Source organism: Dermacentor silvarum, chromosome 5 (assembly GCF_013339745.2).
Source record: "Dermacentor silvarum isolate Dsil-2018 chromosome 5, BIME_Dsil_1.4, whole genome shotgun sequence".
NCBI lineage: Eukaryota > Metazoa > Arthropoda > Arachnida > Ixodida > Ixodidae > Dermacentor > Dermacentor silvarum.
In genome coordinates this window covers 168,028,659-168,055,328 of record NC_051158.1, presented here as the reverse complement: position 1 = coordinate 168,055,328, position 26,670 = coordinate 168,028,659, and the positions used below count along the sequence as shown (strand labels likewise).

General features: G+C 47.4%; 2 protein-coding genes and 1 long non-coding RNA gene across 4 annotated transcripts in view; 1 reads left to right on the top strand and 2 right to left on the bottom strand.

The window, feature by feature from the left end:
- The window catches only part of LOC119453871 (zinc finger protein 675-like), a 2,199,134-nt gene that overhangs the window by 1,283,854 nt on the left and 888,610 nt on the right, over positions 1–26,670 (bottom strand). The window contains exon 6 of the mRNA XM_049666952.1: positions 15,249–15,444. Coding sequence (XP_049522909.1) covers positions 15,249–15,444 — 196 coding nt within the window. The remainder of the gene's footprint in view (positions 1–15,248; positions 15,445–26,670) is intronic.
- Positions 1–26,670, bottom strand: part of LOC119454549 (gastrula zinc finger protein XlCGF57.1-like) — a 1,708,166-nt gene that overhangs the window by 1,156,767 nt on the left and 524,729 nt on the right. Inside the window, exon 4 of the mRNA XM_049666971.1 lies at positions 2,990–3,116. Within this exon, the coding sequence (XP_049522928.1) occupies positions 2,990–3,116 (127 nt within the window). The remainder of the gene's footprint in view (positions 1–2,989; positions 3,117–26,670) is intronic.
- Positions 14,293–15,464, top strand: LOC125945273 (uncharacterized). 2 transcript variants are annotated; one of them, XR_007466770.1, is made up of 3 exons: positions 14,293–14,340; positions 14,677–14,844; positions 15,349–15,464. It is a non-coding gene; the product is annotated as an uncharacterized LOC125945273 (long non-coding RNA). The 2 variants fall into 2 exon arrangements; XR_007466769.1 differs by lacking the exon at positions 14,293–14,340 and adding an exon at positions 14,404–14,508.

Below are 26,670 nucleotides of genomic sequence, written 5' to 3'. Positions count from 1 at the left end.
AGCCAAGCATATGGGGAGGACTGTATGAGTTGCACGCAGTGCCATGATTGGTTCAAGCGTCTTGAAGACGGAAGAATGTTGCTTGGTGACGATCCCAAGCCTGGACGACCTTCCACATCCACAGATTATGACCACGTCGAGAGAGTTCGAACTGTGATTCGTGGAAATCGTCGTTTGACCGTTCTAGAAGTCGCTGACGAAGTGGGTATTAGCGTACGATCACGTCATGAAATTTTGAGTGACAAACTTGGGATGCGTCGTGTCAGTACAAAATTCGTGCCGCGTTTGTTGACTGACGAACAGAAGCAGACCTATGTTGAAATCAGCCAGGAACTGCTCGCCGCTGCCAATGACGATGAAAGCTTTCTTAAGAACATCATAACAGGCGATGAGACATGGTTTTATGGCTATGATGTTGAAACGAAAGTGCAGTCATCGCAGTGGGTGGCCAAAGGTTCTCCTCGTCCAAAAAAAGCACGCATGAGTCGGTTAAAAATGAAGGTGATGTTGGTTGTGTTTTTTGACTGCAAAGGCATTGTCCATCAGGAATTTGTGCCACATAGTCAGACGGTAAACAAAGAAGTTTACCAGGAAATCCTAGCACGTTTGAGAGATTTTGTGCGCAGTAAGAGGTCTGAATTGTGGGAAAATCAGGCTTAGATGTTGCATCATGACAATGCCCTGGGTCACGCATTGCTCCTTGTCTGCAGCTACTTAGTGAAATGCCACACTCCTGCTGTGCCCCACCCACCATATTCTCTGCCCCAGAAGACTTTTTCTATTCCCCAAGCTGAAAACCACCTTGAAAGGACGTCGTTTCCAAACCGTAGAGGAGATCCAGGACAATGCGAGAAGAGACCTGCGCGCCATTCCAGAAAGTGCGTTCCAGGAGGCTTTCCAAAAATGAAAAGAAAAGATGGGAAGAGTGCGTTGCCAGCAGAGGGGACTACTTTGAAGGGGACAGCACTTAAAATGTTGTACCATAAGCAGTAAAGGTGTTATCGCAAAAGTTTGGTTTCTTTTTGAACACACCTCGTATTGTGAACCAAAATGAAGTCTTCTTGTTTGTAGTTGTCAAAATGGAGAAAACATCATCATCATTTTTGTCATTACCGTGGCAAACACGCTAACTTTGCAAGTTTTGTGCAAACGTATGTTAATACTGCTAGGGTGCAAAAACAACATCTCGGGGCTTAACATTATTACCGCATGTGCAAACAATGTGATAAAATAGGGGGAAGTGTACAGGATTGTAGCAGTGCACTGTTTGGTCTCTCAGAACAAAAATTTGGCCAGCTTCACACACTTAACGTTGCGAAGACTGATGAAACAGTGGAGCTGGTGGCTTATACTAGCTTTTACTTAAATTTAGTGTTAACTTGAATGTTTACTTAGCTTTAACTTTGTTTTAACATCAATTTGTCTATCTTCGCAGTGAGCTTCTTAATAATTTGCAGAGACACAGCTTCTCTCTCGGTAAACTCTGTATCTCCCACCCTCCTCCGTTGCTTTGCCTCAGCAGCCCTTGCTCGGAATACGGATCCGCACGCAGTCGTAGAAGCCACTCCCGAGTAGCACCACGATGCCGTTAACACCGCGCCTCTTCAGGAGAAAGCTGCTTCTTCGTCCTACCCACACTCACGGCAAAATGACGCCGCCGCCAGAGCACGCTCTCTTCAGCTCAGGAGAACCCTGCACGTTCTGGTTACGTCATCACTTCTCTCTCTCTTAAGCTCTGCCTTAAGTACTGCTTGGTGCACACTCTCCCTCGATCTCTCCACCGCTACGTCATTGCTACACTCTCTTCAGTTCCACCCACCTGCTGCTCAGCGTGCGCCCCTTCCTCCTATCACACCATCGCCGCTCTCCGAACACCTGCGCCCCAGCGCACGCTCCTCACCAGCTGCACCTATTCTTGGCGTACGCTCAGCACGGCTCAATGTCGACCTTAAACAGCTCCACTGTTAAAAGTGAAAGAGTGTAACTGTCAATTTTCACTAGAAGCTTTGTTGCAGAACGGCCACCCTGTTCACACTGAACTTGAAGACACTGGGGTGGAATTTCTCTGTGAGCACTGTGCACGAGTTCTACTGATAACAGCAGATTCAATTCATTGCAAAAGCAATTGAATTTGCTCACTAGTGTCTCGCTTCTCGAAGTAAAAAGGCTTGACTTCTCGCATCAGCAACGGCTGATAAGCTTTTAGCACATTGTAACAAGAGCGCTGCGGAAGACCAACTATCCGCTTGGACAAATTTGCGGTACAGAAGAGGTCTTGTTGGCCACCGTAGTCTGGAAACACTGCACAATAAACCTGAAGCTGCTTTTGACAGGAGAAGATCAAAACGAGTCTATGGCCAGCAGTCACCTGAAGACACTGGAGTGATAGCTGGTTTGCACCTCAGGGACCCAGTGCATGCTATGCTGCTCATTGCACGATGACAGCATTGCACGTGTCTAGTCCTGCTTAGCCATGTGCTGTGCCATGTTATGACTCACGGCCGTCGCAGAACAAGAATCCTGACAGTTAGTTCCCTGGAGTTCTCGCCTCTCTCAATGAATGCGCATATTGATAAAACAAAGTATGGTTTGCAGTTAACTGCATTAAAGAATTTTTTGTTTAGATTTTGTTCACTTCAAGCACAGGAGTCGACTTACATTCCGAATTTATATTCACAGATTTAGGCATAACCAAGGGACTCGCTGGGTTGAACATTATCGTAGAGCAACGTAAGGGCTACAACACTAAGACAAGAGGGCTCTGGATTAAGCTCTAACAACTAAGGTGCTTCAACATGATCAGTTAAGCAGTATTTTTGCATTTTGCGCCAATCTGAATGCAAGCAGGAATCACAAACCAGGTAATATGTCCTCGGCAGCAGAATGTCATACACACTTGAGCAGGTCGAACCAAGGTAGGCACACTTCTTCATTTACCAGAAACTCACACAAGCAAGCAAAAGTAAGAGAAGTGCTGGTCACTGCCCACCTGAGGTGGAGCTTGACTGATCCACAGCCTCCGTAGTCTGCACGCTCCTCGACTCGCTCGTTGCTTTGAAGGAGCACCCGACAGACTTGTCAGCCAGAAGCAAGCTGCACTGCAGGCCAACCTCGACCTGAATGACGACCATGGAAGGGGCCGGGCATGCCTCTTGGGCATCAGTGATGCATTCACCATGGCTCATTGCATTTGTGAGGCCTGCAGAAAATAATTGGAGTGATTGCAGTCCTGTTAAAGCATCCAGAACAAGAGGTAAGCACAACAATATAATAAATGCAGGGGAACTTTACAATGCATCGCCATGGAACACAAGATAACTCTTTCGGTTCAGTATTCCTAAAGGGCTACAAGGGAGAATCCACACTGAATACTAGAAAGCAGGGCATCCTTTTTCTGTGCAAGGTTTATGACAGAAGAACTCATCTCAGACATTTTTTCATCTAATACATTTTAAAGGCATTGGTGGAGTCCAACTGAAGCAAATTGATTGAAAGATCCTAAGGTCATCGCCATCAGCATATTTGATGTCCCCTAAAGGATCCCCAATCGCCCCATGGCTTGTGCCAGCTGATACCATCCTATGCTTGCAAATTTTCTGTTTCATCCCACTGTCTGCTGTCCACGATTGGACGTCCGTTCCATTGGTACCCATTCAGTAACGCTGACAGACCGTCGAGTACCTGCCTACACATTACATTGCCTGCCAATGTCCGACCACCAACCATCACAGACCTACAACTAACACCAAAAATGGTTGAAAGCCCAAGAAGAGATCCACTTCATATTATTTCACTGCAGCCACACATCCATGCCAGAAAGAAATGTACAGAGTACATCACACTACTACACATAAAGCTCAGAGCAAGTGGTGAAGCTGCAAGAATATAGCAACGTACCAACAATATACCAACAGTTGCCGTTCACAATTTAGACAAATACTGAGACATTTAAGCACACCTGCAGAGCTGTTTCTGATGTGGTTGAGGCAATTTAAGACCTTGTTTGGGCCGACTGACATTCCCTCTGTTCGAGCCTAACCTAAACTAAAGCTTTCGCAGAAACCATTCACACGCATCGCTCATGGAGCAGCCATTGGATCGTACAGACAGACACTATCTTATGACTAAGCCAGATGCTGAGGATGCAATTGGCAAGTGATAGTGCCCCTTATGCAAAAGAAGTTGATGAACAACCGTGTTCCCATAGAAAAATGGCTCACAGCTGAGAACGGTCGCTAGTAGTTCGCAACACAATTCTTTCTCTACGATTTATTATTGTCTCTAGACAGCTGGAAGGAAATTTTTTTTCAATTCTTCTTCTACTGTGTCTTTTGTGATGGCATCAAGCATTAAGTGCAATACAATATTATAAGCGTTCTAGCCATGGAGGAAGGAATCCCCAGGAGAGGCCCTGGCCAGCACGAGCGTATTGGAGAAGGTGTGGCGGAAGTCACGTGCTGTTTTTCGCAAAGGAGCACTGGGATGGGTACCCTAAATGTCAACGTTGCCATGACAACCGCGCTCCTGAAGCTTCGCTGCTGCTCTCGGTCTCTGAAAAGTGAGATAAGATTTTTCCGCCGGTGTCTTTCCCGCGGCACCTTTTGTTCGCGAGAAAAGCTGACTTTGGGGTTTGGTGTGTAAGCTTGAAAGTTGTGTTTTGGGTCTGTGAGTGTGAGTGTCGGCCAGCAATAGATACACTCAAGCAATCAAGGCGCGGGTCTTCGTCGTCTTCTTCAACGTGCCACGGAAAAACACAGGAGCGCGTCTGCTTCACTAAACCTGCTACAGAAGTGTCGTAAGCTTTGTTTGGACGTGCGTCGGCAGCACACACTTCCGGCCGCTCGTAACAATGCAAGTTCAAAGTTCGCGCCCATCTGCTCCGGCGAGCTGCAGAACCCCTGATTGGAGGCGCAAAGAGAGGTGGCACACCAACATGGCTGCACTTCCGGCTTCAAAAAAGTGACGTCAGGGCCTCTCCTGTTTTGTTTCCTTCCTCCATGGTTCTAGCTTACACAATTTTACATGCGAGTTTAACACCATTGTGGGAACTTCCAACATTTAAATGGCCTGCCTTAACAGCTTAAATCTGAACATGCCTTGCCACCTGTATAGCATGATAATGTTGTCATACATCACTCAAACCACCATTAATTAAATACACCTTTACTGCAGCAGCACAAGTATTATAAGAAACAGCACGCCTTGAGCAAATGGATATACATACCAAATTCTGGAATGAGCCAACCAACCGCAATCAGCACTTGCGGCTATTTGGTGTCAACGATGCAGAGACCACCTAGATCTTGATGGGTACAACAAACATCAGCAGAAGCTGTAAAGACAGCAGCAGCAAAGTAAAACACATTAGACAAATGGCTGTACACGGCCAGGGAGATGGGCCCAGGGCACTTCACCACGTAAGTGTGTCAAATTGAAATATGTTCTCCTCACATTACCAGAAAAAAAAGGTTCTTTTAGCTGTAAACATTGCGACTGTATAGAGTTGGACTAGGTAGTTCTTAACTGATATCCTAAAAACAGCACAGACAAAAATTAAAGCAGGCTGTGTCATGTACCTTCTTGGTGATGTTTACAATGTCGATCACAGTTACAAAGTTACACACATGATTCATGAACAACGAAAGAAACGGCTGTGTGTATAAGTGGGCCTCTTCGATTATCCGTCTCTCACAGTCCCGGACTGTCTCTCACAGTCCCGGACTGTCCAAAGGACTGCATACGCAACGCTCATTGGCTGAAAGCACCGTCTCAGGCAGTCCGGGACGATTAGGAACGGATAATCGAAGAGGGCCCATAGAGCGATGAGCTGATTCATGCACTCACATGTGTTTACCTTTGAAAGTGCTCATAAATGACAGCAGCAGAGAAGACTCACTCATCATGTACACATTGCACACACAACTTGCTGACCCATAAGAGCTGCTGAGAAGCTTCAAGTGAAGAGACTGTCACTATCTGAGTGCCAGAAATGGAAAGTGCTGACAACACTAGCTCAGCACAAGCAGTGAGGAAGGGAAACAAATGAATGCAGCCATGTGTGTGGCCACTGCTAAGCACAATAGCAAAACTATCCACTGACCTCTGCATAATTAAGAGACGCGTAACCTATAGTCATCTCATAAAGGTGCAGAAAAAAAGACACCCGAGATAGCATTTGCAGCACTAACAGTTCAGTGTATGTGTTGGCGCGTGGGAGGTGCCGTTTTTTTTTTTCTTTTTTTTTTTTTTTTTAGCATCGCGACATCAAGACACGGCAACACACGCCTAGCTGTCGCACATTACTAACAGCGGCACTCTACTGTTTCAACCCTCATCCCGCGATTTCTGCGAGACTGCGGTGACTGTTGCGCGCTAGCTAGCATTCCGAGAGAGAGAATCAACTTTTATTGGTGCCAGCAATCAGGGCGGACGCAGCCGCTCTCCGCCTAGCAGACGGCCGAGATTCCCTGGGTGCCTCGGCTAGCTGGACGGCCCAGATCTGGTCTTGCTGGTCTGAGCTGAGCAGCAGGGTGTCCCACTGCTGCTGGTTTTGAATTTTTCGGCCCTCGAAAGGAGCCGCCTTCGAGCATGCTCATAGAATATGTGGCAGATCCGCCCTACCTTTACATAATTTGCATTGATCATTGTATTGCCCTGGATAGAATCTGCTGCATGCCACCGGGTTAGGGTACGTTTGTTTGCAGGAGGCGCCAGGCCACCACCCGTTTCCTCGTTAGCGCGGGATGAGCTGGCGGGTACCGTGCCCTTCCCAGCCAATAGTAATCGGTAATTTCTTTGTAGTTGACCATGCGGTCTCCTCTCGTTCCCGGCTGGGCCGGCTCACTTGCTCGGCGAGTCCTCGAGCTACGTTGTGAGCAGCCTCGTTGCCGGAGAGAGAGTGCGCGGGTGCCGAAATAATTTGGATTGTCCCGCGATGACGGTCGCTGATAACAGCGACCGTCATTTTGAGCGCCTCTGGCGCGATGCGTCCGAGATACAAACGCGGTTCTTCCTACAAGTGTCAGCAAAGGATCGGGTAATCGTACAAAACTCCTAGAAGTACGCTCACCGGTGTTCCAAATCCATTGCGGTAGCGCCACGGTTACTTCTTACACCTTGGGTAGCACTAGAGTGGCACTCTAGTGTAGAGTGGTAGGTATCACTAGAATACGGTCGAGTGGGACAGTGGGACGAGCGGCTGGGGCCATGGAGGTAAAAAATTTTTTCCTTCCTCCATGGCTGGGGCAGTGCATGCTTCGCAGTATAGTGCAGTGAGCATAGAGTTAATATAACTGTCAGTTAGAGGTGTGCGCCGTGTCGGTTTCGACCGGCGGCGGCGGCCATGGCCTCCATGGATGGATGGATGAGGCTGAACCCTTTAAATCGGGCGGTGGCATACGCCACCTAGCCATGACTATTAACATAATTTGTACCACGACCTCCTCTATAAACTGCTTCAGTTGCCAAACTCTCCGCCTCCGCTGTACTCCCGAAACGGCGCAAGAACGACTTCCGGTACAGGTGGAGCGACCGCAGCAACAGGCTCTATGTAGCAGACAGAATACGAGCGAAGAGCGGCGCCTCACTTGCAGTTGCAACTATCCGCGCGCAAATATTGAATCGCCTAGCCAACCAATAATTTCCCCCTTTAGGCAGTCGTGCAGCTAATATCTCGGGACTGTTCGGCACTTGTATGGGAGCTCGGTTGGTGCAGGCTCGCGTCAAGTGGAAGCACAGTGCAAGGCGACAAGGGTCAACGTTGCTCACTGATTAAACGCACCTTGCGACCGCTTGCGACGACAAAGAGTAGCTTTGACGCAGGTTCTATAAACGTTGACTTTGACTGACTGTTTTCCTGGCCAGCAGAGAAAACTGAAAGGTTTTCGTAGGTTGGGAAGCAAATGCGCGGAGGCGCGCTCGGCGTGCAGTCTCGTGTAGCCGTGTTTATTATTGTTTTTTTTTTTTTCTTGCATTTCTTGTGGCGTGACCCTATATGATTACGAAAATTGCAATCCAGATTAGATTATGGTACACGCGTTCAGCTTAAGAAACGCTGGAGATACTAGGAAACACCGCTGCACATTGATTATTCAGGTCGCGAATGTAACGGAGTGCACTTCATGAATTTTAAAATTCGGCTCTCAGATCGCATGATACTATAATTCATATACTGAAGGCGGAATCTTGCATAATGAGCCTTAATCATTCCTATAGAGGAAATTTAGCTCTTAATTTTGTTTCAGTCATTTGTTATTGCCACTCTTGAAATTATACTTAGAAGATTAACAGTTCTTAAGTTCCTTCTTTTAAACATTCATTGAACCTTACAATGCCGCCTTTAAAATAGGCTTGAATGGATCTCCAGTGCAACTTTGTTAAAGCCATATTCACAAGGCATTCCAGAAAGAATTTGGTTAAGTCGACTACATGTTGGCAACGCCAAGAGTTTCACGGCGCTGATAAGCCGGCCTGCATGCCTTTGGGCTCGCGATTCTTAAGAGCAGGCAGTTCATCATCCATGCCGTGCCGTAGCGTGCCCCTTGAGGAGCCTTCGCTTGCTTTAGAGAACTTTCAATGGCAACTTGTTGAATAGGTGGCAACACACTCAGTGCTTCTTTGAGGTTGTAGTCGGATTCTGATTCCAGCTTTCTTTCCTTTTTTTTTTTTTAGCTCTTTTACATTGTTCAAAAGTTTGCTTCGCTGACACGCTGCTTTAAAGGATTTAGCCACACGACCATTAGCACTCACACTCACTGACATATCTTGAGCGACTATGACGCATTTTTCAATAACCAGCGCGTTTTGTTCAGCCTTAATCGCGTAAAAGGCAACAAAACTACTCCTCTCGTCACGATAGACAATTCTACGCCGACTCGCAGACGGCAAGAAAGCGTCTTCAATATCCTTCAAAGTGAGAACAACGCTATTCAAAGTCGTCAAAATTTCCTGCACAATCTTGAGGTTCACAGCTTGACTGATTCGAAGATCTCTCTAGCACAAGCTTGTCCCGATCTGGCATCTTTTCCTTTTTTGGCGCGTTTGAAAGATACGATGGTAAGTGGGGAAAACTTTGGGCACACTCCAAGCTTCCACAATACTCCATTTACCCCTATCAATTTCGACTTTTTGCCCGTTGACAACGTTGGTGTACGTCTTCACGATGTCCTGGCAGTGCAAATGCACATCGCACACTCGTGATTTGTCTGACAGCCTTTTGTCCAGACCGGGAATGGCCCGATCTCACGGAGCGCCGAGAGCCGGATCACGCGGGGTCCAGAAGTGCCTCGATTTTTGTTGGTCTTATAGCCGCTTGTGCAGCCGGGCACACAACACGTCGGCATTGCGGACGCGCAAACATCCGCACTCTGTTGAAAACAGCAGCACATGTGCGCTTTCTGCCTGCGTACTGCAAAAATCCACACAACGCGACCAGACACTACGCACGCCTTCACTTGTTTGCCCACGCCTGATGAAACTTGCTAGTAGGGTCATAGAATAAAAGACTATATAATATAGAAAAATATTTGTTCTCCAAAGGGACAAGGGACACATATTTTTCTCGTTCTTCAAGCAGCATGTATCTCTCGTGTGTATTGTTGCGCATATATTTTTCCATCAGTAGGTCTTGCGAAACGCAGACGGAGAAACACTTGTAACCTTCCTGCTTGCCGCTTCAAACAAGTACAGCATATCTGCCCCATCTGGCGCCTCGTACTCAGATTTACGGGAAGCATTGTTATATGGGGGGGAAAAAAAACTGCAGCGTAACATTCCATTCAAGCTTCCGCCTTCCTCGCGTAACAGAATGCGGAGTAATTGGTACGAAGTCATTTATTGTGGTCGGACCTCGAGCGCTGAAAACAGTTTGTTAGCCATGCTATATGCTAAACTTTGTCCATAAGCCGTACGCGGAAATTTTTTTCCCAGTCAATACTTAACAAAAAAAAAAAACGAAAGAAAGAAAGCCGGCGAGGTAGCCTAATTAGTGGTTATATAGTGGACACGGCATTGCCCCGGAAAGGCAGTGGTCCCGGGTTCGAGTCCCGGACCAGGACGAATTTTTCTTCAACTGAAAGGCTTTCTTTCAAGGAGCCCATATTTGTTCTCCAAAGGGATGAGAAATTTCGAATCGGGGAGGGTGACGGAGACTGCCATCCGTATATTAAGCAGGGACGGGAGACCTAGACAGCTTGTTCTGCTCGTTTGGGCACCAGCTCACCAGGGACTTAGAAGGAACGAGGAGGCTCATTCGGTCGACCCCCGGAACCTCCCAAGTCACCGAAACTATAAACAGAAGAGATGATATGCGCGCATACTAGGAAATCACAGTACACTACAGACTACATCGACAAATTTACCCGGCAGCGGACAGAACACTCAGTAAGAAAGATGAGGTTATGTGGAGGAAATTACACACGGGGGTTTTTCCAAACCCCGTACTCTACAGCAAGTGGCATCCAAGAGCATTTGGTTCAAAGTTCAAATTCTGTGATAAGGCAGCAAATCTGGTTCTCATGATGTGGACATGTCCGTCTAAGCATGATAGCCCACGCACTCTAGAATCCTGGGAGGCTTTGCTCCGCAGCCCAGACCCCAACGTCCAGCAGGTGATCATCGGTCAAGCCCTTGCTGCTGCTGTGTCTCAAGGTATTCCGGCCGACGGCTAGGGGCGACGGGGGAGAAGGATTTCTCTCCCGACGTTCATTGACTGGTGTTTTTAATAAAGTTGTTCCTCCTCCTCTCCAAAGGGAACCGTACAATAACATAGTAGAATGGAAGCCAACACTGCGGCCGCAATGCACGCGCAATCACCGAGCGGCATTAAAAAATAAAATTAAAAAGTCAGGCAAGTTTGCACTCGGTTGCGCAACGCGATCGAAGCTTACTGGCTGCTACTTGCTAGGAAGAAACTTGATTGCTGATAGGTCTTAACTTGGTTTAACTTAACTGCGCATGTAGGAAAGTTTCTGAGGTACCTTCCCTTTCGCGACATTTCGCGTGACTAGCGCTGGACGCATGGGCGCCTACGAGCGACAGCGTTCCTGGCATGCCACAAACGCAGGCAGGCTAACCAAGGTTGGCACAGTGCACCACGAACGCTGCTGCTTGCCGACGCCGAATACGTTGGAGGCTAGCTGCTTGATATCAATCGGCCAGCTTCGCTGTGTATTAAACCAAATGCTTGAACTTTGCGCGGCCTAGTGCAAGCTTCCGCCTTTTTTTTTTTTCTCCTGGCTCAGCCCGCCGTGGAGAGAAGAGAGGCATGGGTCGGGAAGGCAGGGAGCTGGCGAGGAGGAGACCGCATGCATGTGGTCTCCTCCACCTCCGGGTTGCCATGGCTACCACGGCTACGCACCACAAATTACGGCTGGCTTAAACAGCTTTGCTGTTAAAAACTTTCAGCCCTTACACTGGGGTGGAGGTGGAAGAGCAGCGAAGCTGTCCTATGGTGGGAGTTATGTATTTCCAATTATGACTATTAAGATGTGACGGTATAATTGGTTATTTGACCTATTAAAGAATGAGAACTATATTTAATCCGGTGGTTTTCATTTATTTAGTGACCACAGGGACCATGGCCTTATGGTCGCTACGGCACACCGTCATAGGGTGTAGGGGAAAGGTTGGCACGTTCTTCATAAACACGTCACCAACGTCACATGCCTTCGGTGCGAATGTGAGCAAAACGCCGCTGCTGTCGACAACAGTCGTGCGCGTTGTTTGTGTGACCGCACACATTGCCACACAACCGCTGTCAAAACGCTGGCTACGTGACGAATGGCTAATTGCCGTGGTCGACACTGTTAGTGGAGAGAGTCCAGAGAGAGTCGGCGACAGAGGTCGGCAGGGTTGCGCGCATGCCCCGCAGTGGGAGAGCGGGCATGCACACTCACAGTCCAGAGTGCATTGATGCCCTACTCGCCCACCACTCCCCTTCCACTGGGAAGTCGAGTTTGCTCTCCGCCATGCGTTCGCTCCCCGTGAAAGTGCACGTCCCTCGCCCTCGCACAGCTTTCACTCGCACATACAGCATACGGCCCATGAGTGTTTTTTTTTTTCTATTGCCGGACGCGACGATCGAAAGGCGTGCTCTTAACAGCTTCGCTGTAAAAAAATAGTAAGAAAGTAATTTATTCGTAAGGCATAAATACGTCATAGGCAATTATGAACACTATTTGAGCGGTCTGAATGCAAATACCAGCGCGCAAAGTTAAGTAGTACGAATGACCCTGCCGAGCTGTATCGCCAGCAGTTTTCAGCGGCGCGACCTTGATGCAGCCCAATCCATTGCAGCGACGTCAGTATTTTTCCACGTCGAACGCCTCACTGCAAAGCATGCGCCGCCCCAGCAGCTCGTCCCACTCGACTGGATTCTACTACACTCTAGCGTGAAGTGTGTGATGGCGATGACGACTGATATCGCTTGTAATAGTTGGGCACATGAACGTTTCGACCAAGAGATTACTTTCGTTTTCGGAATGTGAAAACATGCGTTTGGCACAGCTTTGGCGCAGAATAGCGAAAATGTAGCAGAATTTGCCTTTTGCTGCAGCAATCACATCAATGGAGAGTGCAAATGATCACTGTAGTACAGTGAGGAAAGTCTAGCTCCCTCAGGAACGCATACAGCCTCCTCTTCTACGCACATTCTCATATTTTATGCCTATACTATGCCCACGGGAATGAAATTTATGATCCTTTTACTTCAATTGAGGTTTATTTGTGCACAAGTAATGTTTCAAGTATTCGAAGGCTATTGCAATAATGTTTGTATTTACAAAGTGCTTATTCAAAAGCTTCAAGTATTCTCACACCCTTAGTCAAAACAGTTAATTCCTTGATTTATTTATCTTAAAAACATGTCCTATGCAATAATTTTGTTGTTGAGGAACTTCCTTATGAGAGACTGGCACAACTGCAATTCAGAAAGAATCTTTCCTAACACTGAAAAACAGGATCGGCCCAATTTCTTGCCTTCTGTGCAGTGTTTTATAGATTGCAGGTGTTATTGTGTGCTTGACTCAAAATGTAAATTTTGTACGAGTACAAATATTTCTACAGATATCCGTCGCACTAGTGCTTACAGAAATGCCGATACATTAGTTGATATAAAATGCAGGAATGAATTAAGAATGGAGGACTTGACATTTGACAGAAGACTTAAATTAATCATGCATATCTGTTATAACGAGTGCCTTCTGTGGTAATAATGAACTTCCAACTGCCATCACTCAACTTCTCTTGCAGCCCTTGATACACCAATAAAATTCTAATATCACTACACTGCATCCTGTCATGCCCGAGTACTAAAATACCAAGAACCGACAACAAATATACATTATAAACAGGCATTTATTCGGTGATCTGATGAAACAGACAGTGGCAAGCAACCTTATAAACAATCAAGCAACTCTAAAGAAGTACCTATCAGTAAAAAAAAAAAAAAAAAGTGCAAACAGAATAAGATCAAATGAGTCTGCAGGATGAACCATACATACCAGTACCTAGAGGCAACAAATACATGAATGAGCCTAACAGAACAAGTTCATATGTACTACAAAACAATACTAAAAAATGTGAAAACTTAGAAAGCAGATCATTCAGACATCTGTAGTGTAATAATAAGCATTACAATGCACTCTTTGAACATATATATTTCGTAGGGGGGTGTGAACAGTATTTTTGAGGTCAAATCAAACAGTGCAACAAAAGAATCGAATTTAATCTAGTATTGAATACTTTTTGAATAATGAACAGTCATAATATAACAAAATGCCTATATAACAAAGCAAATTACTGATTTTACCGGCTTTGTTACATCGAGGTTTAACTGTATTTTGAAATTTTTCTGGTTTTGTGAGAGTCAATTTTCACAATTTTTATTTTTATTTGATGACATGTTGAGAATATATCTAGAGCAAATATGTTGACCCAACAAAAGTGTGCCAGAAGCATGGGGAGACACTTGTGCTACCCGCTGCAGCAGAACACCATGCAGCATGCTACACGTCTGTAGATTCCCAATTCAAACTCTAGTTCAACATGGCTCTTAATTTATTCTACAGCATCATGGTGTTGTGTTCTCATATGTCTGCTCAAGTAATCAGCTCGCACAAAGGACTCGGTGCAGACGGTGCAACGGTATGGTCGGTCACCTGTATGAATGCGCAAGTGTAGTTTCATGGCACTCCTCTGCGAGAATCTCTGAGTGCATGAAGGGCACTGATATGGCTTCTCACCTGTATGGGTGCGCAGGTGTAGCTTCAGGAAGGTCTTACGCGAGAAGCTCCGAGGGCATGAAGGGCATTGAAATGGCTTCTCGCCTGTGTGGGTGCGCAGGTGTTCCTGAAGCTTGGACTTTTGTGAGAATCTCTGAAGGCATGAAGGGCATTGATGTGGCTTCTCGCCTGTATGGGTGCGCAGGTGTACCTTCACGTCGGACTTGCGCGAGAAGCTCTGAGGGCATGAAGGGCATTCAAATGGCTTCTCGCCTGTGTGGGTGCGCAGGTGTTCCTTAAGCTTGGACTTTTCCAAGAAGCTTTGAGTGCATGAAGGGCACTGAAATGGCTTCTCACCTGTGTGGGTGTGCAGATGTAGTTTGATGTCGCGCTTGCGTGAGAAGGTTCGAGCGCATGAAGGGCATTGAAATGGCTTCTCGCCTGTATGGGTGCGCAGGTGTATTTTCAAATCACACTTGCGCGAGAAGGCCCGAAGGCATGAAGGGCATTGAAATGGCTTCTCGCCTGTATGACTGCGAAGGTGTTCCTTAAGCTTGGACTTATTCAAGAAGCTTTGAGGGCATGAAGGGCACTGAAATGGCTTCTCACCAGTGTGGGTGCGCAGGTGTTGCTTAAGCTTGGACTTTTCCAAGAAGCTTTGAGTGCATGAAGGACACTGAAATGGCTTCTCACCTGTGTGGGTGTGCAGATGTATGTTGATGTCGCGCTTGCGCGAGAAGGTTCGAGCGCATGAAGGGCATTGAAATGGCTTCTCGCCTGTGTGGGTGCGCAGGTGTATTTTCAAATCACACTTGCGCGAGAATGCCCGAAGGCATGAAGGGCATTGAAATGGCTTCTCGCCTGTATGGGTGCGCAGGTGTATTTTCAGATCACACTTGCGCGAGAATGCCCGAAGGCATGAAGGGCATTGAAATGGCTTCTCGCCTGTATGACTGTGAAGGTGTTCCCTAAGCTTGGACTTATTCAAGAAGCTTTGAGGGCATGAAGGGCACTGAAATGGCTTCTTACCAGTGTGGGTGCACAGGTGTTCCTTAAGCTTGGACTTTTCCAAGAAGCTTTGAGGGCATGAAGGGCACTGAAATGACTTCTCACCAGTGTGGGTGTGCAGGTGGTTTGTCAGGTGGGCCTTTAGTGAGAAGCACTGAGAGCACACATGGCATATAAACGGACGCTGGCCGGTATGGAGGAACAGGTGCCTGTTTAGGTTATACTTTCTTGAAAAGCTCTGAAGGCACAAATGGCATTTAAACAGACATTCCCCAGTATGGACCCTGGAGTGTTCTTCCAGACGAAACAGCTTATCAGTCTCATAATCACAGAGACGACATCGGTGGAGGCATCCCTGCTGTGAGTTGTCACCGCTGGCTGCTGATGGAGAAATAGAAGGCCTCGGTACTGCAGAAATAAAACAAAAGTAGAATTTATTATCATATGTGAAAAAAGAACACAAATACTAAAGTAAATGAGCTTGGCTTTCTTTTTTTATTTGGGAGGTCTTGAGGGTGATTGCAGGCATGATAGAACAAAGGATGCCCAAGTGGTCTTTTTTTTATTTACTCAATAATTCAGTATTTGAATGCTTCATAACACTGTGAAGTCTACCCATATTTTCACCCAAAAATAATTTTTCAGGAAGGTTACCGTATTTACACGATTGTAGGTCGACCCATTTTTTCAAATTTGGCAATCCAATGTTGGGGGGTCGTCTTAGAATCGAAACCGAACCGTGTACCGCTAGTAACGGCAAGAGAAACGAGAAATCAGGGGCGCTACAGCGTGGTTACAACTTTGCACCTACGTTTTTATGGTTACGGTAGAAGCGTAGCGTAATAATTTACTGTACTGCATACATTTTGATTGCGCGCACCACGAGCGCACGGCTCTTGTGGGAGCATCGATCATGGAAGAGCCGCCGTTTAGGGGGTATTGGTAGATGGCGGAAGAGCCGCCGTTTGGGGGGTATTGGTAGCTGGCGGAAGAGCTGCCGTTAGGGGGGTATTGGTAGTTGGCAGAAGAGCCGTCGTTTGGGGGGTATTAGTAGTTGGCGGAAGAGCTTTTCTTTGAGATACGATTGTTTTCGACGGCCGCACGCATCTGTCACTTCTGCTGTTGTGCTGAATCGTCGCGCCTGTCATAAGTGCCAAGAACTTTCGGCGCTCGTTCTCAGCAGTGTTCAAACGGGCTGCTATCCTCCATGTTGAGGAAACTAACAACTGCGCAGCTGGACGCAAGTCTGGAGTCAGTGAACGTGTCGTGCGGCAGTGGCGGCTTCAGCGCGAGAAAATTTGGCCTCTCTGGCTACTGGGTGTGGGTGGGTCCTCTCTGCGTGGGGGGCTGTACCGCGCGATGTTGTGGTGCGGTCGTTCGCAAAGTGTGAACTCACTTTTGATGACGACGTGCTGTGGGACCGCAGCAGCTATGACGGCAGCGGTACCAGTGAGGTCAACTCTAGTGACGATGAGTAGTCTTAGCAACCCCATCAATAAATTTCCCTTGTGTGAAATGCACTAGCGTGGTTTTTCACACACCCCCCCCCCAATTATTTTTTGAGACATGCAATTTTGGGGGGGGGGGGGGGGTCAACCTACATTCGAGTCGACTTACAATCGTGTAAATACGGTATATATATATTACAAAGTGAGAAAATTTGGAGTGTGAAGATATTCAGAGATTTCAACCACCCGAATAAAACTGTGTCGAAAAGCTTCGACCCAGCTTGCTGTCTAATGCTCAATGAGCACTCGAAGTTTGGTGGCCATATTTGGCACTTATCATATGAGACGACAAACTTATCTTATACTAGACTTCATCAGTGGGTTTCTCCTTGTTGATCACACGCCGAACTTTGGCAAGTTTTTCATGGCTTGAGATAGTGAAAAGGCAGCAAGGAGATATCGCATTTTTCCGTGCATTACCTACCAACACGTACAGCCTGCTTCCCCTTTTAGAACAGCACCGAAAGAAAGAAAACAGGCAAGTAACCCACGGAAATAACTGCATACACGCTCAAAGTTTTATGAGAACAGCCTCCATTCGGAGATAAATAACTCATTCATAACGTCTCTTTGGCCAGTGGCTGTAATCACCCTTTTCGGCGATGCTGCTGGGTCTCAGTTGAGTGCAGCTCATCGTGACCAATGTTCTACTTTGCCAGCGTCGTATGCATTATTCACTAACTGCTAAAGGCAAAATGATGACACTTAAAGAATAGGAGAATGAGCGACCATGACGGTGGGGAGAGGGGAGCTCCAACACACAGGCGTGGAAGGAGGGCGGGATTACCAAGGAGATAACAAAAGTTTGAGTGGCGCCCCGAGATGTGGCTCAATGGCAGCGTGCACTGTGCTGCTGTGAAGCCACACTTCAAACCAAAATTCGTGTAATAGGCATCCCGAGATTACTGCTAAATTAAAAAAAAAATGTTATGGGTGTCATATGTGCCAAAATATGGTAGCTTCCTTTTGAATGACATCTCAGCATTCTTCATCTGAGAAAACTACTCGCTGACCAGGGCTTTACTCAGTGTTTTCCTTATAAGCTTAACAAATCTTCAGTTGCAGTTCTGCTCAAAGTGAAACAATCTGACACACACTCTGCTCCTTGGGTGCTGCCATCACAAAACTGTGGCAAATGATTGCTGGACAACAAATGGTAAAAAAACTCTCTCTCTGCAAAGCACAATGCAAATTAACACACTAGCACTTAACGGTGTAACCTAACATAACCTAAACAGCTAGATGCACAATGTTAGTTTCTGGTTACATTGCAAAGCATAATTATTTCCGGTTTTTTGTGAAGCATACTTCAGCGATGAGCACTTACAATTTTCCTGCACCTTCACATGAGGGAATACCACATGAAAATGGTGGCTACACTACACTGTTTGCCACCATGTTAGTCAAAGAAAGCCACAATAATCATTGCTACCATACGGCTCTTGGCACATACCGAGAAACCTTTCTCTCGGTAGTGTTGACAAAGTCCATGTAGACATCTTGTTACACTAGCGTCTGGCGTGACGCAGTCTAGTTACGAGGTTACAAAGGGTTTCCTGGTGTTCGGGTGTGTGAAAATCTGTGGCAAGTTACAACGCGTTTTGTGTCGGAAAGTGCTTGCACGAAGCTCTCTCTGAACCAAGCTAGCCCGCCATCTATGGACAAAGCACACAGCCTATCAAGACGAGGACCTCTACTTATTTAACATTTCCTAAAAAAATATATATTTATAAAATAAAATTTGAGCTTCGTACAGCACTGAAACACGCATTGCCTTAAAGCATCTCGACTTATTTACCGATAACAAGCATTTCGGTTCCCAGCATGTTGCTGTTAACGAGGACCGTCTTTGCTGTGCTCGCCACAGTAGGTAGCAAGGTAGCAACTTATACAAAAGCCTGGTTTCATCGCAGTTAAATGTGTCTTTAGGTGCACAGTGCTGGAACAATGACTCTAGCCTACAACAGCGATAACTTTCAACAGTCAACTCGTCCACAGCAGCACCGTCACCGCACATTTTGTTAACTCTTTCCGTACTGCGCCCATTGGGCATCGTTAGCCCGCTATCGTCTGTGTGAAACACTGCTTTCAAGACCTTCCGCACCGCTCACGGATGCACTGCACTATCGAACATGAAGGAGGTGAACTCTATTTAGGCTTTCTAAGCAGTTCGCTTTTTCCCCGCAATACAGTGATTTTTGAACGCGCTCCGAAATTTTGCGATCGTCGAAGCAGAAACCAAAAATGTCTGCTCAGCATCAATGGTTTGAAACAACACTTTCGAGACCCTCCGCACCACTCACAGAGACACTGATCAATCGGACGCGAAGGAGGGAACTATATTTTTGTTGTCTAAGCAGTTCGCTTTTTCCCCGCGAGGCAGGAATTTTTTAATGCACTATGAAGTTTTCCGATCATCAAAGTAGAAAGCAAAAATGGCTGCCTTTGAGAGAGGTGCGCACGCTTTGAATGATCTTGTGATTTCGCTGCATCTGCGGCCGATTTTATCGATGGATCGAGCAGCAGTGAGTTTGAGGATTCACCCTTTTCGTCAGAATTTGACTCGCAGCGATGACAATGCACACCAGCCTGAAAAAAGCGTGCCTACAAACTTTGTTCAATTTTAACTCACAAATATTGATTTTGGCAATTTATATCTTTTTTATGACATCTCATTAATAAAACTTTTATGCACAAAAAGCGCATTCATTCTGCTTTTTCTTTATGTATTACATCAAATATTGAGTGCCACTAGTTCCTTAAGAAAAAAAAATTGATGTAACCTACAAAAAACACCTATTTTCCCTATGGTAGGGAAAGAGTTAAAGCTTAAATTGTTTCTCTTAACAATTTTGACCCAGACATCAGTACTAAATTTAAAACCCCGAAAGGGACTGACAACCGATTTTTATGGACCCAGTTTTTTATGGCGCAATGAAAACTTCACCTCGGTAGTGTTTACACCCTGCAGCAGTTACTTCCAAAAGCACGTGGATATTTCGTAAGCAGAATTTTTCGATCTGAGCAGCCTCTAAAAAATAAGAGTCCCTCTTCCTGCAAAGCTGAGATGTGATAGCGATGCCGATAGCCCACCTCGCAAATTGTGAAAACCGCCCATCATCCTGCTTTCAATGGAGGGAGTGCAACTGTGGTTAACCCCCAATATTGTCACCTTTCCAACCACCTTTAAAGGTAACTCGACTGGCATAACATGTTTTTATGTTGTTGTACGGACCTTTCTTATAGTTGCACCGCGTTTATTCCCAAGTACACACCGACGTCATGGCTGGCTGGCCCCCTGACTTCGCTCTACTGTCGATAGACGAGCCAAGCCAACTCATCAAAGGTGAAAGCAGTGCCACTTTTCTACTCACTACAAACGAAGACCTATCTGCACATTGTAGGTTAGAAAAAACTTATAACAAAAAAGTGTACTGAATTTTAATACAGTTAAACCTGGATATAACGAAATTGACAAATTCCCGAAAAACTTCGTTATAAAGAGGATTTCGTTATATGCAGGTTCGGCACGAAAATTCGAAAAATAAACGTTTACCGAATTTACTCGATTCTAACGCGCCCTCAATTGTAACGCGCACCCGTTTTCCGTTTTCGTCGAAGCACTCATCCTCGGAATGTCACACCAGGTACCGGATGCGTGGACGCGTGTCGTTTCGCACAAGCGCGAGGCATCGGAAACGAAGAGCGAGCGTCACGATGGCGTCGTAGCATCGTATAGTGTTACAGTAGAACCTCGCTGTTACGTTCCCGGAGGCTGCGTTTTCCCGGCTGTTACGTCGTTTTCGACCGGTCCCGGCACAGCCCCCTTAGAACTCAATGCATTGGTAACCCCGCTGTTGACGTCGCAACTGTGGGACCGTTCTTGCATCATACGTTGCGAACTGCCACCCCGCGCCGGCCCGAGCGGCCATTTGGACTTTTCATGTTGCTTGGCTTGGTGGCTTGACAATGGAATTGGCCGCCCAAAGTGCCTGGGGCGACTACTATGATGTATTTTCGGTTTCCGCCAGCAAAAGTATGGCCTTTGAGATCCGTATTTGCTATATAAAGATGGTGACCATGACGCATTGTGGCCATAAAATTGGTTTTGGCTCATATATATTACGTATATAAGGGTACGGCCATGCTAGTTGCAAAAAACGCGCGCGTCATGCAGCGAGCGACAAGTTGCCGCGCGGCAGCGCGATAAGATCTCCCGCGCTCTCCGAACGGGCGAGCAACACCGCGAGCGCTCGTTGTTTCATGCGAGAACGACGATCGTCGATTAAAACCCGGCGCGGACCGGCGGCGTTCCGGTTGTGATTAAAGTTGTGAAGGCTCCGTGACGTCACCTTCGTCGCTCTTGATTGGTTCTTCATCTCGCGGCACGCGGCATTTGCCGCAGAACCCATTTCGCGCGGCACGCCGCAAGACTCCCGATTCCTGCCGCTTTTGCCGCGCGCGTTTTTGCTGCGTGTGTTTGCCGGTAGCGTGGCCGTGCCCTAAAGTCCAAGGGCGATAATGCAGTCGCCACGCGCCGTATGCTGTATGTGCGAGTGAAAACGTGCGAGGGGAGCCGACGACCGCGTCTAAATCTCGTGCGCGCAAGAAAAGCAGGGAGGAAGCGGGCCTTCTGCCGTTGCGCTCGAGGCACCGGCGAGGGAGCGAGAGGGTAGGGATAGCGGGGCGGAGCGCGGTCACGCAGGCCGTATCTTGAAAGCGATCTGCGTTGGGGCAGAGTCTAGCAGTGTAGGTGCGTCGGCGGCTCGCAGCTTTCTGCGTGCTGTGTGTTCTCGGCGGTCAGTTTGCATTGAAGCGATAGACAACAGCCCGAAGGTCACTTCGCCCGCTCCTCCAGCGGCGCTTCTCACGCCGCCAGCGTTTGACAGCGCGTGTCCGCGCTCATCGACTCAGTCTGATGTGCCACAGCGTGTACCAGAGCGTAGGCAACATCAGCTGGAAAAGGAGAGAGTGCCGGCTTGGCGGGCTAGGCCAGCTGCAGCAAGCGGCAGGATCAGATTTGAATGAAGGGAGGGGAAAAGGTCACGCCCGCGGTGGCAAGATCGCCGGGTCGAGGGATGCAGGGCCGCTTCGCACACGTCCGCTCGCTTCGCATTCCGTCGCGGTGGGGAAGGTGCTTCCGGTTGCTGCTCGCGCAAAAATGACAAAATTTGGGACGAAATCTCTAGGTGGTCGGAGGGGAAAATTCGTTATATAGAGGGGGTCTCCCGCTGCCACTTCGTTACGTAGAGGTCAGAAATACATGTGCTTCTATGGAGTAACGGCGGGGAATCGAAAAACTTCGTTATATCCAGGAATTCGTTATATGGAGGTTCGTTATAAGCAGGTTTAACTGTACTAATAAACAGACCAGGGACCCCGTACACTAATAGAAGGTCACGTGGTGGACCTCTTAGATCTTCAAGTTTTTGCCGCTTGTGGTGCCAAAGGTCATTTTTCACGACTCTTAGTGAATAATCCAAAATATAAATCCACGTTTAATGAGAAATACAGGGCCTGTTCTAGCCAATACAATAGACGATCTTTCTATCAGCGAGGTTATCTCAATTCTTCTTCTGAGCGGTTGTCTGTCCCTTTAATGTTCATCTGAAGCACCAGGGTTTTTGCCTTTTGATTGAAAACGTCACCGAACACCGGCCCTTGAGTGGCGATCATGGCATTCAGCCACATCAGAATAGCTTCCATAAGTCTTGGGTGGACACCTTGGCTGACATTCTTCTGTCGGAATCCAGCAGATTTCTCGGCGGCTTCTAAAAACTTCACCTTATTTTTTAGGTAGTCCGATATTGTCAGCTTCGAGATTTCGAATTCCTTTGTGATGTCCGTTGCGACCGGCTACTTTGCACTTTCCGGATAAAATTAGGTGGCCGTCTTTTCCATCGCTGCCCTCCTATAATTTCCTCGCTTCAATACCTTTGTCAAGTTGGAGGCGGAGGACAAAGACGGTGTCGACGCCATTGGTAGCTGCTGGCGATGAAAGCACTGCAGACGATCAGTTGTTGAAGCAGCTTAGGCCTAGCATCACAGTGTGCCGCTGAAACGAACCACAATGCGCACGAGAGGCAATACGAACAGCACAACTGAACTACGACACAGACGAGTGCCAACAGCAATGACAGCACACACAGGGGTGGGACTGCCCGAAGTCATTTTGGAGCAATTTCTGGAGCAAGTAAAATTGCATTTTGGAGCAGCTTGGAGCAGAGTAAATTTCATTTTCGAGCAGCTTTGAGCAGAGTAAATTTCATTTGAGCAGTTTGGAGCAGGCCAATCTGAATTTGATGGTATAATTGAACATGGCAGCGTACTTCGCAAAACCGCGATGAAACAGAGAATAAACCAACAAAAAGCACGTAGTAGAAGCACGCTTTGTAGCTATAGCACACTAGAATATGCAAGAGTGGGTTGAGCGGCGGCACGGCGCATGTTTTCCTGTAAAGCGGAAAACATCAGTGAAACTACAATCGAACTATATATTCCCGCACCGACGCTCATGATGATAGCGGGAAATGTTCTCAAATTATGCGGTCCAATTGATGCGCTAACATAATTTCTGGGTCACGATATGGCACCGCAGACCCAGAGAGCCACAATCAACTCTGTGCTTATATAACGTAAAACTATTCCAATCTGTCTTTATTGCAATAGCAATCATATGGACACTCCAGGCACATCTCTGCCGTCGTCGTCACCGTGATGTTCCATATAAAGTCCAGGGGTGATAACATCGTTGCCGCATGCCGTATGTGCGAGGGTGAGCCGACAATTGCAGCTCAATTTCACATGCACAAGGGAGGAAATCGTGGAGGAAGCGACACCGCGTGAATCCTATCTTGAAAGCGGTCTGCGATAAGGACAGATTGTGAGTGCTCATAGCTTAGCGCACGCTTTGTTTTCGCTGCTTAGTTCGCGTTGAAGCGAGAGGCCGCACGAAGGTTAATTTGCTCGCTCCTGCTGCCACGCTTCCTCACTCCAGCGTTTAGACAGCGAGTTTCCGCGGTCATCGAGTGAGATGTGTTCAGGTTTGCTTGTGCGCACGTGACACCATGCTTGTTAATCAAGTTAGTAAGCCAATGTTTACAAGTTTCTACGGCAGATAAAACTACTATCCTTACTTCGTATAGCTGTCTACTAATGTGCTATCACAATCGAAGCTTAGCCTTTCGGGCGAAACTGCGACTTTTTATTCCAAATCTGCCATTAGCCCTTCGCAATATGTCACAATGGCTCAGGCCTCGCCTACATGGGCATAAAAACAGATTGGAATAGTTTTACGGTACACTGGCCCTGTGGATAGAGACGCCTGCTCGCTGAACCCGCTGTAGCCCGCGCCTCCCTATAATATCTAGTTCGATTGCAGTGTCTTCAGCCTGCTTTTCGTTGTTTTGCACCTCAGCTAGGGAGCACCGCGCCGAATGGCCCAATCAACCGTATTGAATACAGCCGCCCTGGCCGTTCCGACAGCAGTGACAACCGCCGAAAGAGGTCGCGCACGCACCGGCCACTTGCCGGAAGCGCCGAAAAGTACAGTGTTATCATGAAAAACTGTGTGGGAAATGCCGTCACGCGGTCTGAGGAATCTGATCGGCCGCACTCGTTTTCGGAGAACGAATCCGCTTGCTGTTCGCGGCCACTGCCGGAGCACACATGCCGAAGCCGTTCCAGCGCAGCGTGGCACACTTTAAATCAATTTCAAGCATTTTCAGTACCTTTGAATAGCAATCAAGAGAAAAAGAATTGGGGCAGTTTCGCACTAGTTGCGCGAAGACCGGGCAAACAGCGAAGCTGGGGGCCCCCACCTAGCTTCATCGGGAAACGCTTCTTGTACGATCCGCACTGCAGTCTCGCCTTTCGCAGTCAAGCGCCAAGCGAAGCATAGATGAGTTCGCGTCGAACTACAGTCTATCGCACACTCGGCAACTGTGTCCAAACTTGCTGTTCAGAAACTCGCGGGCTGTGGTTCCCGTGGCTCTCTGCACTTGCCGGTGGAAATTATCCAGGTCTCGCAAGCCCGGATTGTTCTGGCGACGCTTGTGATTGCTCAAACGAGTTTGCTCCCTATTGCGAGCTCGAAACTGGATCTTCTGCCATTCGCTGTCATTCAGTCGCCCCTTCGCTGGCGCAATACTCTAGATCGGCTTGAAGTCGTGTCATTCACTCTCAACTAGTAACATGCTGTCTTTCGTGCTGCACTTCCCCTTCCTTGGGAGTGACGATCTTCTTCGGACGCCCCATTCCCCTCCGCAGCGATTTCGACGCAACAGTGATGCGGAGCTATATATACCCTGCGGGACCCTTACTTCATGGCGACGAACAATCCACACGGCGTGGTGACCTCATGGCTAGGCAGAGCTAAGGCGAAGCGATGCGGGCTCAGTGCAGCTGGTGCGAGGCGTTGCTAGGCGACGCATGTGACGCAATCGCTCGGCAAGGTTTTTCGGCGTACACCAAATGGCGCCGCGCAACCTCTGGCTTAAACATCTTCGCTGTTAAATGTCCGGGAAATCGAACGAGAACAGTTTGAAGCATACAAAATTTTGTCATTGTTGTACATTGACTGGCTAGCATCCTGCAGAAATATATTAGCCTACTCTAGGTGAATTGCCCTTACTCAGTTCGCAGCTCAGCAGCTGTATATGAGTACTTGAGCTCCGCCGGCACAGCGGGGACATTAGCCTTCTCTATCAATGAAAAGGATCTTTGTTACTCATTGCCCCACTCACATCTTCGTGAAGTCGTAAACGAAGGCACTGAAGCATACGGGGCCGTGCGCTTCCAAAACGAGAGCGGAAAATGTGTAGACAGATTCCTTGACTTGCTAGTGCTGTACCTGCGCTCCACGGAGGTCCAGTTTGCAGTCCTTGCGTCCTGCCTCTACTTCTCTCGACAACGATTCGGAAAACTAGAAGCTGCAGTTTTTGAAGGAGAAACTGCTTATTTGCGAACTATCACAATTCCTCCTGCTCGCCCAGCAAATTTACTTGCTGTTTGTGTGGAAGGTGTTTCCGTCGACACCCTTATAGATAGTGGAGCCGCCATCTCTGTTATTCATCGCGAACTATGCTTCAGTCTTTTTAAAAAAAGTGCAAATTCTCTATGTTGGCCCAGTCTTATGAGGCACCAATGACAGTCCGATTTATTTTACCGGACAGTGTACCGCTCGAGTCCTCATTGACAGAATTCGCGATCATATAGTACAGCTTACTGTGCTTTCGTCATGCGCTCATCTAATCATCTTAGGCTGGGATTTCTTGTCAGCTGCATCTGCTGTCATTTCGTGCGGACAACCACTTATACATATTACGGGCAGCGAGCTGATGCTGCCCCACCTTGTCACAGCAGCAGATTTTTTCCTTCCACCCAGCCATTCTTACCATTTGATCAAGAGACAGTATCAACGGCAACACAGTGCTTCCCCTTATCAGCGCTGCATTTTTTAGGGAATCGCCATCGCATCTTGTCTAGTGCATTTTCAGACGACTACACCGCCAGGGCCCCTCGGAGCAGAAACCCCCCAAAGGCAAGCGACGTGCGCATCCTTCTCGCTTCTCTCCCTAGCATATGCAAGTTTGAGACACGATTGCTGGCTCATCTTTGCACGCTTTCACTCGCACATAGAGCATATAGTGCACGGTGACACTTTTATCCCCTCTGGACTTCATACGGAACCTTACGGCAACGGCAGAAATGCGCCTGGAGTGCCCTATAATTGCTATCGCAATAAAATTGGTCGGGGACTGTATTATTATTATTATTAGGCTGTGACAAAGAACACATTCAAATTCCACTCAGTGTCAGTAAAATTATGCAAACAATTTTGCAAATCTGATGCTGCAACCACATGTGCCTGAATTACCAAGGAGAGCCTTGGCCTTTACCAGGTGTTGTGAAACACCTTTAGCACAATCTTCCTG